Source organism: Eucyclogobius newberryi, unplaced genomic scaffold, assembly GCF_026437365.1.
Source record: "Eucyclogobius newberryi isolate DKJ021-1_F unplaced genomic scaffold, fEucNew1.0.hap1 SCAF_16, whole genome shotgun sequence".
Lineage (NCBI taxonomy): Eukaryota > Metazoa > Chordata > Actinopteri > Gobiiformes > Gobiidae > Eucyclogobius > Eucyclogobius newberryi.
In genome coordinates this window covers 6,855,928-6,870,424 of record NW_027315790.1, presented here as the reverse complement: position 1 = coordinate 6,870,424, position 14,497 = coordinate 6,855,928, and the positions used below count along the sequence as shown (strand labels likewise).

General features: G+C 44.4%; 1 protein-coding gene across 1 annotated transcript in view; it reads left to right on the top strand.

Annotated features, from left to right (window-relative positions):
- Window positions 1–778: 778 nt before the first annotated feature.
- LOC140361624 (ubiquitin-conjugating enzyme E2 E2-like) overlaps window positions 779–14,497 on the top strand; it is a 113,546-nt gene continuing 99,827 nt past the window's right edge. The window contains exons 1-2 of the mRNA XM_072447363.1: window positions 779–936; window positions 6,579–6,776. Coding sequence (XP_072303464.1) covers window positions 6,586–6,776 — 191 coding nt within the window. The 5' untranslated portion in view covers window positions 779–936; window positions 6,579–6,585. The remainder of the gene's footprint in view (window positions 937–6,578; window positions 6,777–14,497) is intronic.

Genomic DNA, 14,497 nt, shown 5'->3' with positions numbered 1-14,497 from the left:
CCCACTCCTCTGTACTTACTGGCAATAATTAAAAAACTAGAACGAAAAACATGATACGGTTAAATTTTACTATGAAGAGGTGGTGCTGCCGGGTTCTGATTTGTCAGTCGACCCCATGAAACATTGAGTACCCATGAAGCAGTTTAGAAAGAACCATCAGATGAGCCATTTGCCCCGCAGGGTTAAGAGAACAGACGAGGCAGAGACAAGCCCCTCCAGCCACCTCCGACCAGGGCTCCTCGTGCAGAGGGCTCCTCAGAGGAAACACTGAAATATCTCAAAAGTTATAAAATACTAAATAAATGCAAATTAGTGCAAATATAGCAAATACGTGTGAATAAAAACTGGTGGGTCTAAAGACTAAAGCCTGCTTTTGAAAACATGAACATTCTGACTCAAACTGCACTGACAATCAGGGACATCATAACTGCCATACTGAATACGGAGATGATTACATTTGGACGTAATTTGAAATAGGACAAATTTAACCGACTTTGAAACAATTGGGAGTTTTTGTGCCTTAGTTTTTATTTTGATGTCCTGTGATTTCCTTTGGTATGCTTTCTGTTTTTCATCCGTTTTATTCATCTGTTGATTATTCTCAAATGTTTAAAATGTGAACAATGAATAAATAACTAAATAAAAAATAAAAACAACAACAACAACAAAAGAACTCCCAGATCACAAGGTTAAGTTTTCTGTGTTAAATAAACATCAGTTCGACATCGCGCTTTTATTGTGACACAGACTTTCCCCATACCGGAAGCTCTATGCGCTTGTTCAACACATTCTCCTCCACCACCTCCACCAGCAGCAGCAGCTCGGTCAGTCAAAGCAGCGGACACCCCGAGTACGGATTATCCCGGACTACTGCGTGGACACTGTAAACAACCGCCTTCGCCCCCCGCCGCCGTGCGTCCAGCCCGCGTAGCAAAGGTGAGCCGCCGCGCCGTACGTTATCTCTCCACCTCAACTCTTTCACACCGGAGTAGCCACATTTATTACGTTATCTTCCTCCGAGAGAGAGGGAGAGCCGGAGGAGGGAGGGGGCGGCGGGGCTATCGGAGCTTGTCGGCGGCGGCGAGGCAGCGGGTGGTGGTGGTGGTGGTGGGGGGGGGGGGACACGCAGCACAGAACAAGGGGGTCTACTTTCTGTCTTTTGTGCAGCAGGAGCCAAAATCTGGCAGCGCCGCGTTCTTGCTCCACTTAAGCCTTCCCGGATAGATAAGCCACATTTCGGATGCTATTCAGGTCTCGCGTCGGCTCCAGCTCAGCGGAGGTGTCTTGCTGACTTGTTTAAAAAGCCGAAAGAAGGAACTGAGCGCTCCTAACCGCGGGGTGCTTGACGCCAATGCACATAATGGTAGTTTATGAGTCAACTTTTGAACGTATTAGCGGCTAAAAGTCACACACACACACACGCACGCATACACACACACACACACGCATACACACATACACGTACACACACGCATACACACACACACACACACACACACACACACACACACGCATACACACATACACGTACACACACGCATACACACACACACACACACACACGCATACACACATACACGTACACACACACACACACACACACACACACACACACACACACACACACGCACGCATACACACACACACACACGCATACACACATACACGTACACACACGCATACACACACACACACACACACACACACACACGCATACACACATACACGTACACACACGCATGCACACACACACACACACACACACACACACACACACACACACGCACGCATACACACACACACACACGCATACACACATACACGTACACACACGCATGCACACACACACACACACACACACACACACACACACACACACACACACACAGCCTTAGGGGATGTGGTGGTGGTACAGAACACAGCGCCATGGAAAATTGTTAGCAGCCCCTTCTTCCTCCTCTCCTCGGCGTACACCCACTGCACCAAACGGCACTTAAGTCAAATGTAATTACAAGTTCTTAACAGGGTGCCAGCGTGTTTCCTCACAGCTTTTATTCAAGCACAGAGCTATAAAAGTGACATTAATGCTGTTACATACGTGTAACCCGGTTCGTTTGAATAAAGCGCGGTTTTAATGTGACAGCGCTACCAATTAGCATTTCGTTTAATTAGCGTGAGGAAATGTGAACTTTTTGTCAGTTTTGACACTATACGACATGTTTTGGGTTGGAAAAAGGTTTTGTTTTTTAGTTTGTCTTCAAAGAAAGTCTTAAGCTGACATTTGGAATAAAACATTCAAGGTAGTTTAGCGAAAGCAAAAAATCGCTAATTGTTTGCTAACTCATTTAAGCTAGTTTATTATTAGCAGTTAGCTTATCACTTTAACTGCGCCTCTGAAAACGTTCAATCTATTAGCCTATATTGTAATCTTCAAACGTATTGCTTTACTGATAATATAAAGACAAAAAATGTGGTTAGTTTATGATCTAGTAGTACTCTTATAATTGATTTTGGCCTCTGAAAACTTTCTATGCGCCTACGGTTTGTTGTTGTTTACAATGGTATAGCTTTACTTAATGATCATATCTCATACAATGAAACACTTTATTGGTAGACATGTAGGTCTATTTAAGGTAATTACATTTGAATAGCCTGCAGTGTTCTTTACAAGAGTGCAATTTGCCAACCTTGCACTCATTCTATTGTCACAAACAGTTGGTGGCATGTCTTTTTAATGTCACATCATTTAAAATCACGCTCCTGAGTTGCCCTGACCCATATAATCCTCCATTACCCTCCATTGCAGTTCAACACCGAATGTGTAATTACGTCACATTTATGCCCTATTTGTAAAATGTCAACTGATGCTCTTCTTGCCAATTCCTGTGTCTGCCATCATCATGTTTGTTGAGACAATCTGCCCTTGTCTGTGCCCAATCAGGGAGGGTACTCACAGGTAAGGCTGACTCGCAGAAGTCCTCTCATCAGCGGCATGCATTTTTCATGGCAGACCGGCAGAATGCAAATACATCCATTCACCTTGAGGTTAACACTCTCACCGCGACGCCGAAGAGAATGGATTTAGCGAGCACGACCTTGTAGGCGACTTTCATTTCTACAACCCGGGGATTGTGACCAGCCAGAGTTCAGCTTGAATGATTCAGAGGAGGACAGCTCAACTTTTCATTATCTACGGCTATTCTCTTAAACCTCTGCAGGCTAAACCATCCTGACCACTGAAGAGGTATTAGCTTGTCATGTTCAAGAGCCGTTGACAATGACAACGTTATTACACCGTAATGCTCTATTGTCAGTCAGACAATTCAAGTCAATAGCCTGTCTCAATAAAAGTAAGTGAATTCCTGAAGTGTTTCCACTCACGCTGGTGTGCACTGAAGCAGTCATAGCTGGAGACTTGTTCCATCACTCTTTTGTCCACACGCCATCGCCAAAAACAGAGATCTTTTACAGTCCATCATAAAACCCATTCAAACTTAATATTTAGACAAAGTAAACAAATATAAATTGTCTGAAAAATGTTATGTTACGTAGCTGAAATGCTAGGCTTTTTTCTTGTGGAGGTGTAAACGTTTGATTAGTGTCTTACAGTTACTGGAAAGGTTGACAACAAGTATACCGACAACCATTATCTTTACTACTTGCAAGGTTATGTTCTTATTGATCTATTTGCCATTTAGTGAAATAGATGACCTTTCTGCTCACCTGCACCCATTGAATCAATTACTGTTATTAGGAAAACTATAGTAATGTATAATAATCATATTAAAATGTCAAAACTAGCCGACAAGGAGAAAAGAGAAAAAAAAAATCAAATCAGAACATTTTTTTATAAATGTGTCTTTTTATCAGCTAACCCTCTGATAAAAACTGAATACATTTACATATTTACATGTTCATGAACTGAATATGGCACAATGGCTTTACAGAGATGATGTGAGTTCCACAGTTTGATGGCGACAGCAGAATGATTTCATGTGTCTCTCAGTGGAGCAGCATGGCAGTAACACTGCTGTACGAGCTCTTGAAGCTGACCTGCACACTCTGGAGCAGGACAAAGGAACAGTCCAGAATAGACCTGACTTTGGATAACATCCTCCTCTGAGACAGTCAGGGAGTCCAGCTCCTCCCACACAACACGTCCCACCTTCTTCTTCATCTTATTGAGTCTATTAGTGTCCCTCAGCCACAGACTGATGCCCCAGCTGACCACAGACCACAGCGTACATGGCACTGACCACCACAAACTTGTAGAACATTCTGGGCATTGTCCTGCAGATGTCAAAAGACCTCTACCACTCTGGCCCAAACTGTAGACAGTTCCCCAGTCCAGTTTATCGTTTAAAGTACTTGTACTCGATGACCCCCTGGATGGAGGTGGAGGTTAAACACCACGTCCACACTTATCCCTGGATGATTATATCATCCTAAAACTACAAATACACCAATGTCTGAATGCAGAAAAGGGAAGTTGCAACTGTGGAGTAACTGTCTCTCAACAAGAAAACAGATGTGTTTGATTTCCAGGCCGTAGAAATCCCCCATGAATTTAAATCCTGTATGTTATACTCGGATACTCTTGCCTCCTCCTTATCAAAGCAGATCATTTAGCAATACATTTAGTCCCTAATACAATTCTCATTCCCAATCCAGCCAACTGCCAAATTGAGTTGAGACTTGTTGTTCCTAGAAATTGAAAATATTTGAATTATGGTTCATTATTTTCTATGAAACAGATTTTTCTTCAATCATTTCACCCCAATTTGGACCTAATTTGATGCATTTAGTATCTCTTTTCTTAGCTGTACTCTGTAGATTCATTCGATTCTACAACATGTCCAGAGGGCTGCTCCAACGTAACTGATTCTTTATTTCACTCAACTAAAACGTTGAATCATTTTAGGACATAATCATTCATATGCCCAAATAAAGTGCGGCGAGTCTTTCTGGATGCATTACCTGAGCCTGCATGCGTGCGTGATTGTGCTACTCCGAGCAGCACTGCAGTTCTACAGGATAATTTGATGCAGCTGTTCTCATTTACATAAAGGCCACGTTTCCGTTTTAGGGACTCTGTGATTTGCCTGCCAGTGTTCACTTTCACTAAAAGCCATATATTATTTAAACATGTCTGCATATTTCGCCTTTCTAAAGTTCTGGTCCATAAATCATTTGTACAGGTAAGTTTCTAAAATATATTTCAAGACATGTTTATATCAGTGGTTTTGAAAGTGGGGTATGTAGGTTTCTGCTTGTGCTGCTTGGATTTATGTTCTTTCATGATATATATTTGATATATTGCTACATCAAATATCAAAATCATAGGGAACACATTTCTAAATTTACAATATATTTTAAAAACATGTACTGCTACAAATACAAAGCCAAATGCTAGGTAGTATGTATAATTTGTCACAGAAGATACTTAAAAAATTCCCCAAAAATATTGTTCCATGATCTCTGATGATTTGGTTTAATCCTGCTTTAATTCAATGTCTTTTCTTGGATTTAGACAAAGTTCTTGGTCTCATTTTAGCCCTGGTTGTATCTTGTTTTAGTTCTGACCAAGCCTAGCTCAATATTTGACAGACTTTGGTTAAGTCTTGTTGACCTGCTTTAATCTAGTTTTTCTTCTGGTTTAATCTCAGTTTAGCCCTGGTTTATGTTGGGGTTTTCTCCCTGTTTTAGTCTTCCATCCATTCCACTCCAAATGTATAGAGCATTTTTTTAATATCATTTTGAGAAGTTTTAGCTCTTGAACTGTAAAATGTATTCTGAAGTGGTGTTTTGTTATGTGGCGTTACCGCTCTCCTACAGCCATGTTCCTTACACATCGGGTTGCAGTGCACAATAGCCTTTTTGTTGTTGTTGTGAGGCCCCTGCCACACGGTGCAATTTTAGCTGTCACCAAAAACAATTGAACCTCTCATTAGGAGCCTACACAGGGCTTGTATGGTGCTCTGTGACTAACTGCGATCCGTGCAAATGTCAGACAGTTAAGAACTTTGACTATGACTAATAATAAAATAACATAATTTCCTCCTGGTCATCGTCATCTTCATTGATACAGAAGAAGTTTTTAAAATGTCATCCAGTATCGGGCCCTATAAGGCCCTAAGTCCCTGGGATAGGCTCCAGTCACACTTTCATTGAAAACACCTAACTGTAACAATAACAGGTCAGGATTTATAGTTCATTGGTTATTTGCAGTGAAAGTTGACGGGACTGAGATGATTGATGCAGCCGTTGTTTTAATCCCCATTTTGTGCTGCCGTACTTTTTTGGGGGGCACAACAGCTCCAGTCACCCCAGTAAAGAACAAGCTCAGCTCAGTGCAGATAAAACCACTCACTGTTGTGTTGCATCAGAAAAGAACACTGAAAATAGTGAAAATTGCTTATAAACAGTGAATAATTACGATGCATTAGATGACTCTGGACCACTTCATACTGTTAATCATACATCATACGTTCATATGAAGTAAAATAACTCAAAGTCAGGTAAAGAAACAATACGCGTTTCTAACTAAATCTTTTCTGTTCTCTTTGCCCCCCCCCCAGAGTCATTATGTCCAGTGAGGTGCAGCCCAGGCCGGACGATAGCCCCAACACCAGTGGGGGCAGCTCGGATGCAGAGCAGAGAGAGGCGGCCCCCCCGGAGCAGCCTGGCCAGGAGCAGAGGGACCAGGCTCCGCCCAAGAAGAAGGAGGCCAAGATCTCCAGCAAGACGGCCGCTAAGCTCTCCACCAGCGCCAAGAGGTAAAGGCTGCTCTGGGTGCATTGTGTTCTGCTAAAGTTCTATTTAATGGCATAAACAGGATTTTTCCCACTGGAATTGAATGAAACTATCATCATAGAGGTGGGAAAATGAAATGCTTTTCATGGTAATAAAACAATTCTGAATCGATGCTATCTGTTATCTATATATATCTAATGTCAGAGGCCCATTGGACGTCATAAGGCGCTGGTACAGCTGGCAGCCCGGTGTAAACGCTCTCTCTTCTTTCTCACACTTATTGTGCTTTATCTCCTATATTTTGTAAATATAATTAGTATATTTTTTCTATTTTACTGTACGATAGGGACACGCGCTGGAATAGTTTTTTAATTCAACTGTTTTTGACTTTTTTCGGCTGGATTTGAGCGTTTTTCGTTGCGTTCGTTGTGTTGTTGTGACGTGAGCTAGCTCCGAGCGAGCCCACCAGCCCCCCCCCCCGCGCCCTCCGGCCGCGCTAAAGTACGGCGTGTCGTCGGTACACGTTTATATACACGTTTATATGAAAGAGGAACTTCACGAACGATCGGGACACGCACTGTAATCGCTTTAAATTAACTTGTTTTGACTTTATTCGGCTGGATTGAGTGTTTTCGTCGTGTCGTTGCAATGTGTCTTGGCTCTGAGTCCCCCGGCTCCGGCCCCGCCCCCCGGCCGGCGCCGTACCGCGTTTACACAAAGGAGGAACTAATGAAACTGCGGAGAACAGTCGTCTTACCCGGAGATCGTCACGTTATCCCGGCGGACATCCTAAGGAAAACGCAACGAGGCAGACGGGCTGGACGTAAACTCCGAGAGAAGAGAGGGACAAACAGGAAGTCGGTTCCCGCCGTAGTCATGGGTAACGTGAGGTCCCTTCAAAATAAAATGACGGAAATAGCGAGCCTCATGCGGTCCCAGAGGATTTATAGGGACAGCAGCGTCTTGATTTTCACAGAGACGTGGTTAACAGCAGAAATGCCAGACTCTATTGTAGGTTTGGACAATTTTCATCTGCTGTGGGCGGACAGAACGAGAGAATGCTTGAAGAAAAGAGGAGGCGGTCTGGCGGTGTATGTGAACACGAGCTGGTCCAAACCCGAACACTGCACAGTGAAGGAGCAGCTATGTAACAAGGATATTGAACTATTGGCTATTGGCATGAGGCCATACTATCTGCCCCGGGAGTTCTCACATGTGATTTTGATCGCAGTCTATGTGGCCCCGTCTGCCAATGCTGAAAATGCTTGTGAAGCACTGCTCTCCTGCACTTGTAGGCTGCAAACACAGCATCCACAGGCTCTCTTCCTCATCTCTGGTGACTTTAACCACGCTTCTCCCTCTTCTGTCCTACCAACATACACCCAGTATGTTACCTGCTCCACCAGAGAGAATAGAACATTGGACTTGTTTTTTGCCAACACCAAGGAGGCTTATTCCTCTTCCCCCCTCCCTCCCCTGGGCAGCTCGGACCACAACCTTGTACATCTGAGGCCTGTGTATGAACCCATCGTGCGCAGGCAGCCTGTGGTGTCCCGTGAGGTGAGGATGTGGTCTGCTGAGAGCGAGGAGGCTCTGAGGGACTGCTTCAGCACCACTGTCTGGACTGAGCTTTATGACCCACATGGGGAGGACATCAACACCATCACAGAGTGCATCACGGACTACATCAACTTCTGTTTTGAGAACATTGTTCCCTCCCGGACGGTGCGGTGTTTTCCAAACAACAAGCCATGGATTAACCGTGAACTGAAGGCTCTGCTGAAGGAGAAGAAGAGAGCCTTCAGGTCAGGGAACAAGGAGGAGCTGAGGACTGTGCAGAAGGAGCTGAGGAGGAAGATCAGGCAGGCTGAGGCCGGCTACAAGAGGAGGATGGAGGAGCAGCTGCAGCAAAAGAACATTCAGGGAGTGTGGAGGAGCCTGAAAACCATCTCGGGCTTCAGAATCCCCCCTGCCCAGACAGAGGGGGATCTACAGTGGGTGAATGATTTAAATGCTCACTTCTTGAGGTTTGATCGGTCACCCGCCCCTCCCCCTGCACAGCTGCATGCTCCCTCTTCCACAGCTGGACAATGCCCTGCATCTGTTCCTCTTCGCTTATCTGCCCCGGACCATCAGCTCCCCACTTCGCCTGGACTCACCCATCCCCCCAGCACACGGTCCCCCTGCCAACCACTGACTGTCACAGCAGCACAGGTGAGGAGTGAGCTGAAGAGGATTAAAGTGAGGAAGGCAGCAGGACCTGATGGCATCAGCCCCAGGCTCCTTAAGTCCTGCGCAGATGAACTGTGTGGAGTTATGGAGCATGTCTTCAACATGAGCCTGAAGCTGAGGGTGGTACCACAGGTCTGGAAGACCTCCTGTCTGGTACCTGTGCCTAAGACACCGCGCCCCAAAGACCTCAACAGCTTCAGGCCAGTGGCTCTCACGTCCCACCTGATGAAGACACTGGAGCGGCTAGTCCTGGACCACCTCCGCTCCACCGTGAGCTCAGCCATGGACCCGCTGCAGTTTGCATATCGGTCTGGCATCGGAGTGGAGGACGCCGTCATCTCCCTGCTGCACCGCTCTCTCTCTCAACTGGAAAAGCCTGGCAGCTCTGTGAGGATCCTGTTCTTCAATCTCTCCAGTGCCTTCAACACCATCCAGCCGCTGCTCCTGAGGGACAAGCTGGAGACGGCTGGTGTGGAGTATGACCTGGCAGAGTGGATCCTGGACTACCTCACAGACCGACCCCAGTTTGTGAGAGCCCGGAACTGTGTGTCTGACACTCGGACCTGCAGTGTGGGGGCGCCCCAGGGCACTGTCCTCGCGCCCTTTCTCTTCACCCTTTACACTGCAGACTTCAGACATGACACGGACAGCTTTGTCCTGCAGAAGTTCTCTGACGACTCTGCCATCATCGGACTCATCACGGACGACGATGACGCGGAGTACAGAGGACTGGCGCAGGACTTTGTGGACTGGTGTCAGCGGAACCACCTCCTCATCAACGCGGGGAAGACCAAGGAGATGGTGGTGGATTTCCGCAGACGCCACCCCACTGCCCCCTCACCAGTGAACATCCAGGGACGGGACATTGAGAGAGTGGACTCATACAAGTACCTGGGTGTTCATCTTAACCACAAACTGGACTGGACTCATAACACAGACGCACTGTACAGGAAGAGCCAGAGTCGGCTTTACCTCCTGAGGAGACTCAGGTCTTTTGGAGTGACAGGGCCACTCCTGAAGACCTTCTACGACTCTGTGGTGGCATCGGCCCTCCTGTACGGTGTGGCCTGCTGGAGCAGCAGCATCACAGAGAGGGAGAGGAGGAAGCTGGACAGAGTCATCAAGAAGTCCAGCTCCGTCCTGGGCTGTGCTCTGGACTCGGTGCAGGAGGTGGGGGACAGAAGGGTCCTGGCTAGATTCACATCTATGCTGGACCATGAGTGTCACCCCCTGCAGGACACTCTCTCCGCTCTGGAGAGCAGCTTCAGTGAGAGACTGATCCACCCTCGTTGTGCGAAGGAAAGGTTCCGTAGGTCTTTCCTTCCTGCTGCTGTCAGACTTTATAACAAAAACTGTTAGTACTGAGCACTCGCAATACTGACCTAACCTAATACTGATGTGCAATTCTGTCATATGTGCAATTGCTGTTGGAATTCATGTGCAATTCATGTGCAATTCATGTGAAATTCATGTGCAATCTATGTGCTGTCGTGACACATATTCATGTGCAATTACTGTCGTGATCACATGCAATGGTATTTATTTATTTGTCTATGGGAGTTTTTTATTTATTTATAGGAGATCTTCTACTGAAAGTGTTTTTCAGACTTCCTATAAGTGATCTGTTCTTCTGTATCTACCTCTGTATCTACCTGCGTTATTGTCCCATGTGGGACAATAAAGGAATATCTTATCTTATCTTATCATTTGAGTTTTGAGGCAAAGGCGCTCACACGTGACACCGCGAGTTGCAACGCTCCATTAGCTTAAGCCGTAAACCTTTGTTTTCAGTGTCCGATGGAAAAGGCCTTATGTTACACACTGGTGGAAAAGCAGCTAAAAGTGCTTTTGACAGGTTTTTCTAATTAGGATTTCATTTGGTGGGCTGGGTCCCTGTGCTACATATTGATCATAGCTTTACATCAGTCAGTGTCAGCTTGAAAAATTTAAAGGGTTTGTACGGGTGCTTGAAATCCTTGAAAATGCTTGAATTTCACAATGTTGTTTTCAAGGTTGGGGAAGTGCAAGTGAAAAGTGAAAATTCTTGAAATGAAAACTTGCCAATCTGTATCATACTCATTGATACAGTAAAGAGCGCTGATAGTCTTCAGTTGTTTGTTTGTTGAAGTACTCAAATTAATGATTTTGATTATTATTATTTTTTTTTTTTATTTGACAGGGACAATGCAATCATACATCGTTACAAAACAAAGCTTGTAGCCAATGTGATGCATACAAAGTTTATAGCCAGAGCTAATTTGAGCAGGGGAAGCACTTTTCCTCACAACACCGGTTGTTGCCACTGTAAAGTGGGAGCTTAGCTGACTCAAAAGCTTAAAGCAGGTGGATATACTCATGCACATGAGAGACACAGGGTAAAATGTGTCCCAATGATAGAGAATAATGTGTGGCATAACATTGCGCTCTGATGTCACAATGGCATTTCATTAGAAAAGTTCACTGTATTCTCTGCATCGCTTCCTTCCCTCTTCCTCTGCCTCAGTCATTCTGCTCCTCTCTTTCAGTGTGCACATGAGAAGCATTATTTGCAACAGTTTGGTTGAATATCTGAGTTTAATGTGTACAATAATCCTGCGTCCCTCTCTCGCAAACACATCTCAGCGACAGCATGAAGACATCGTGATGTTTACTACAGTCCAGACATGCTTGTGTATGATCACATTATGAAAGTGGGCTTGCCCTGTAATATTCATAATACGTAAATCCCAGTGTTCTGTATTCATTTGGAGACCTGGAGCATGTTTAGGGCCCTAGAATGGCACAGGCACATAATAATTTATAACATTACATATCCATAAATGAAGTCACTCCTAAACCAACTGGGACACGTGCAATTGTATGAGAAAACTGTCTATAATTGTTGTGGTTATAGATAGCCTGAATAAATGCCTTTGTGCTTCACCGTCTGTTGGGTAATACAGATATATTTAGATGATGACAGCTGTGCATCACACTGTAGTGCTGACAATGGCCTAATCAATAGTTACACTTGAGTGGCCCTGAAGTGACCCCCAAGACAAAATTGCCTGTAGCTTGTGAATATACCTTGAAGGTGCTTGAAAAGTACTTGATTTTCCCTCTGTTTATGTCATCAAAAAGCGACAATTCATCCTAAATGTAGGGACAATTTACATGTTTTTCTGTCAGCTTAAACAATCATTTAACAAAATAAAGGCGGTATTACTATTTGTCAAATCATAATTATTGTGTCATTTATTTGGATTTTGGCCCTTTACAATATGGTTGCTGGGTAACTACTTCCACAAATTGCTTTCCATTAAATTTATTTTTGTAACGTTCGAAATAACAACAGTAGTTGCCTTAGGGGCTTGGCAATGTCCCAGCATCCCCTGTCCTTAGACAAATGTCCCAGCATCCCCTGTCCTTAGACAAATGTCCCAGCATCCCCTGTCCTTAGACAAATGTCCCAGCATCCCGTGTCCTTAGACAAATGTCCCAGTATCCAGTGTCCTTTAATAGAGCCAACAGTAACATTTACTTACTTTGGCAATAGAAAATGACAGTCTGGTTTGTCTTGTGCAAATCTTGCTGTCTGTCCTATGATTTGCACGACTGACAGTAAAACCCTTAACATTTAGAGTTCAAATTATTGATATAGATTGACAAATCGGCTGATTTCCACACAGGGTGGAAGTCAGGCAGAATAGTGAAAAACATTTACTTTCCAAGGACATTTCCTGCTTATGTCCAGTCAGGCAGTAACATTAGACACGTTCATGTTCATTTGCGCCTTGTTTGGATGGTCGAAGGGTCCAATGTGAATGTGAAAGTAGCTGGTGATTTGTGTTTGATTATCTTTCTGTTGGTTGTGGCACAGCACCTGGGACTCAAATAGAAAATCATTTTAATGTGTTATTGTGTATTGTGTTTTAGTTTGTTACCATCATTAGACATTCACCTTGTTTGCGGCGTGGCCTTACATTTCACAGCTGTTTGTTTCACATCAACATGAATTCTTTTGAAACCACCAAATTGTACTTTATCAATGCATTTTGAAGCCTCAACGTCAGAGCAATGTGCCATGTTTTCACCATCCCGCGGTTCAGTTCCCAGATCTGAGCTGATGTTGCAAATCGATGTGAGCTGAGTGAAGACGTCCCAGAGCCGAGGAGGAGGAGGAGGAGAAGGAGGAGAAGGAAGAAGGAGGAGAAGGAGGAGAAGGAAGAAGGAGGAGAAGGAAGAAGAAGAAGGAACAGAAGGAGGAGAAGGAAGAAGGAGGAGAAGGAAGAAGAAGGAACAGAAGGAAGAAGAAGGAACAGAAGGAGGAGAAGGAAGAGGAAGAAGAAGAAGAAGAAGGAACAGAAGGAGGAGAAGGAAGAAGAAGAAGGAACAGAAGGAGGAGAAGGAAGAAGAAGAAGGAACAGAAGGAGGAGAAGGAAGAAGAAGAAGGAACAGAAGGCGGAGAAGGAAGAAGAAGAAGGAACAGAAGGAGGAGAAGGAAGAAGAAGAAGGAACAGAAGGAGGAGAAGGAAGAAGAAGAAGGAACAGAAGGAGGAGAAGGAAGAGGAAGAAGAAGAAGAAGAAGGAACAGAAGGAGGAGAAGGAAGAAGAAGAAGGAACAGAAGGAGGAGAAGGAAGAAGAAGAAGGAACAGAAGGAGGAGAAGGAAGAAGAAGAAGGAACAGAAGGCGGAGAAGGTAGAAGAAGGAACAGAAGGAAGAAGAAGAAGGAACAGAAGGAGGAGAAGGAACAGAAGGAGGAGAAGGAAGAAGGAGAAGGAACAGAAGGAGGAGAAGGAGGAGAAGGAAGAAGGAGAAGGAACAGAAGGAGGAGAAGGAAGAAGAAGAAGAAGAGGAGGAGGAGAAGGAGGAGGAGAAGGAGGAGGAAGAAGAAGAGGAGGAGGAGGAGGCCTGCTCACTGTGAGAGCACTCTGTTGTGCAGACTGTTTGTCTGCACAACAGCGCTGCAGCTCAAGGACTCATTCAGTTTGGGACAAAATGATGGAGCTAGTAGTTTTATCAAGACTAAAAGGAAGAAAAACGAAAGTCTAAACAAAGTCTAAATTTGGTTAGTATGGCTGCAACAAAAAAGAGATAAAATATTGAATACACTAGTTCAATCCTTTAAAGGGGGACATATTCTGCATAATCAACTTTAATGAGCTCGTTACAACAGTGTTTCCTCATCATTAGTTTACTCTAAGTTGTATTTTTTTTTATTCTACATGTTTGAGTAATCCTGTATTGTCCTGTAACTGTAACTGTTCATTTTAAACCCGCTCATCTCTAACACGGGGAGGCTGCACAGCTCGTTCTCCGTGAATGAGAAAAACTCAAATGTTTCGTGTCAGAGGTTTAAGTCCAAACCAGAATGCACATGGATCAGGATCCAGACTGGAGTGCGCCTATTAATGACCTGAGGTCTAAACTTCAAAACGATGTAGAACATGCTCAGGTGGAATATTGACCATATAGATCAAATACTAAGTACCTGAAAAAAGCATAATATGTTTCTTTTAAAGCTGCATTACT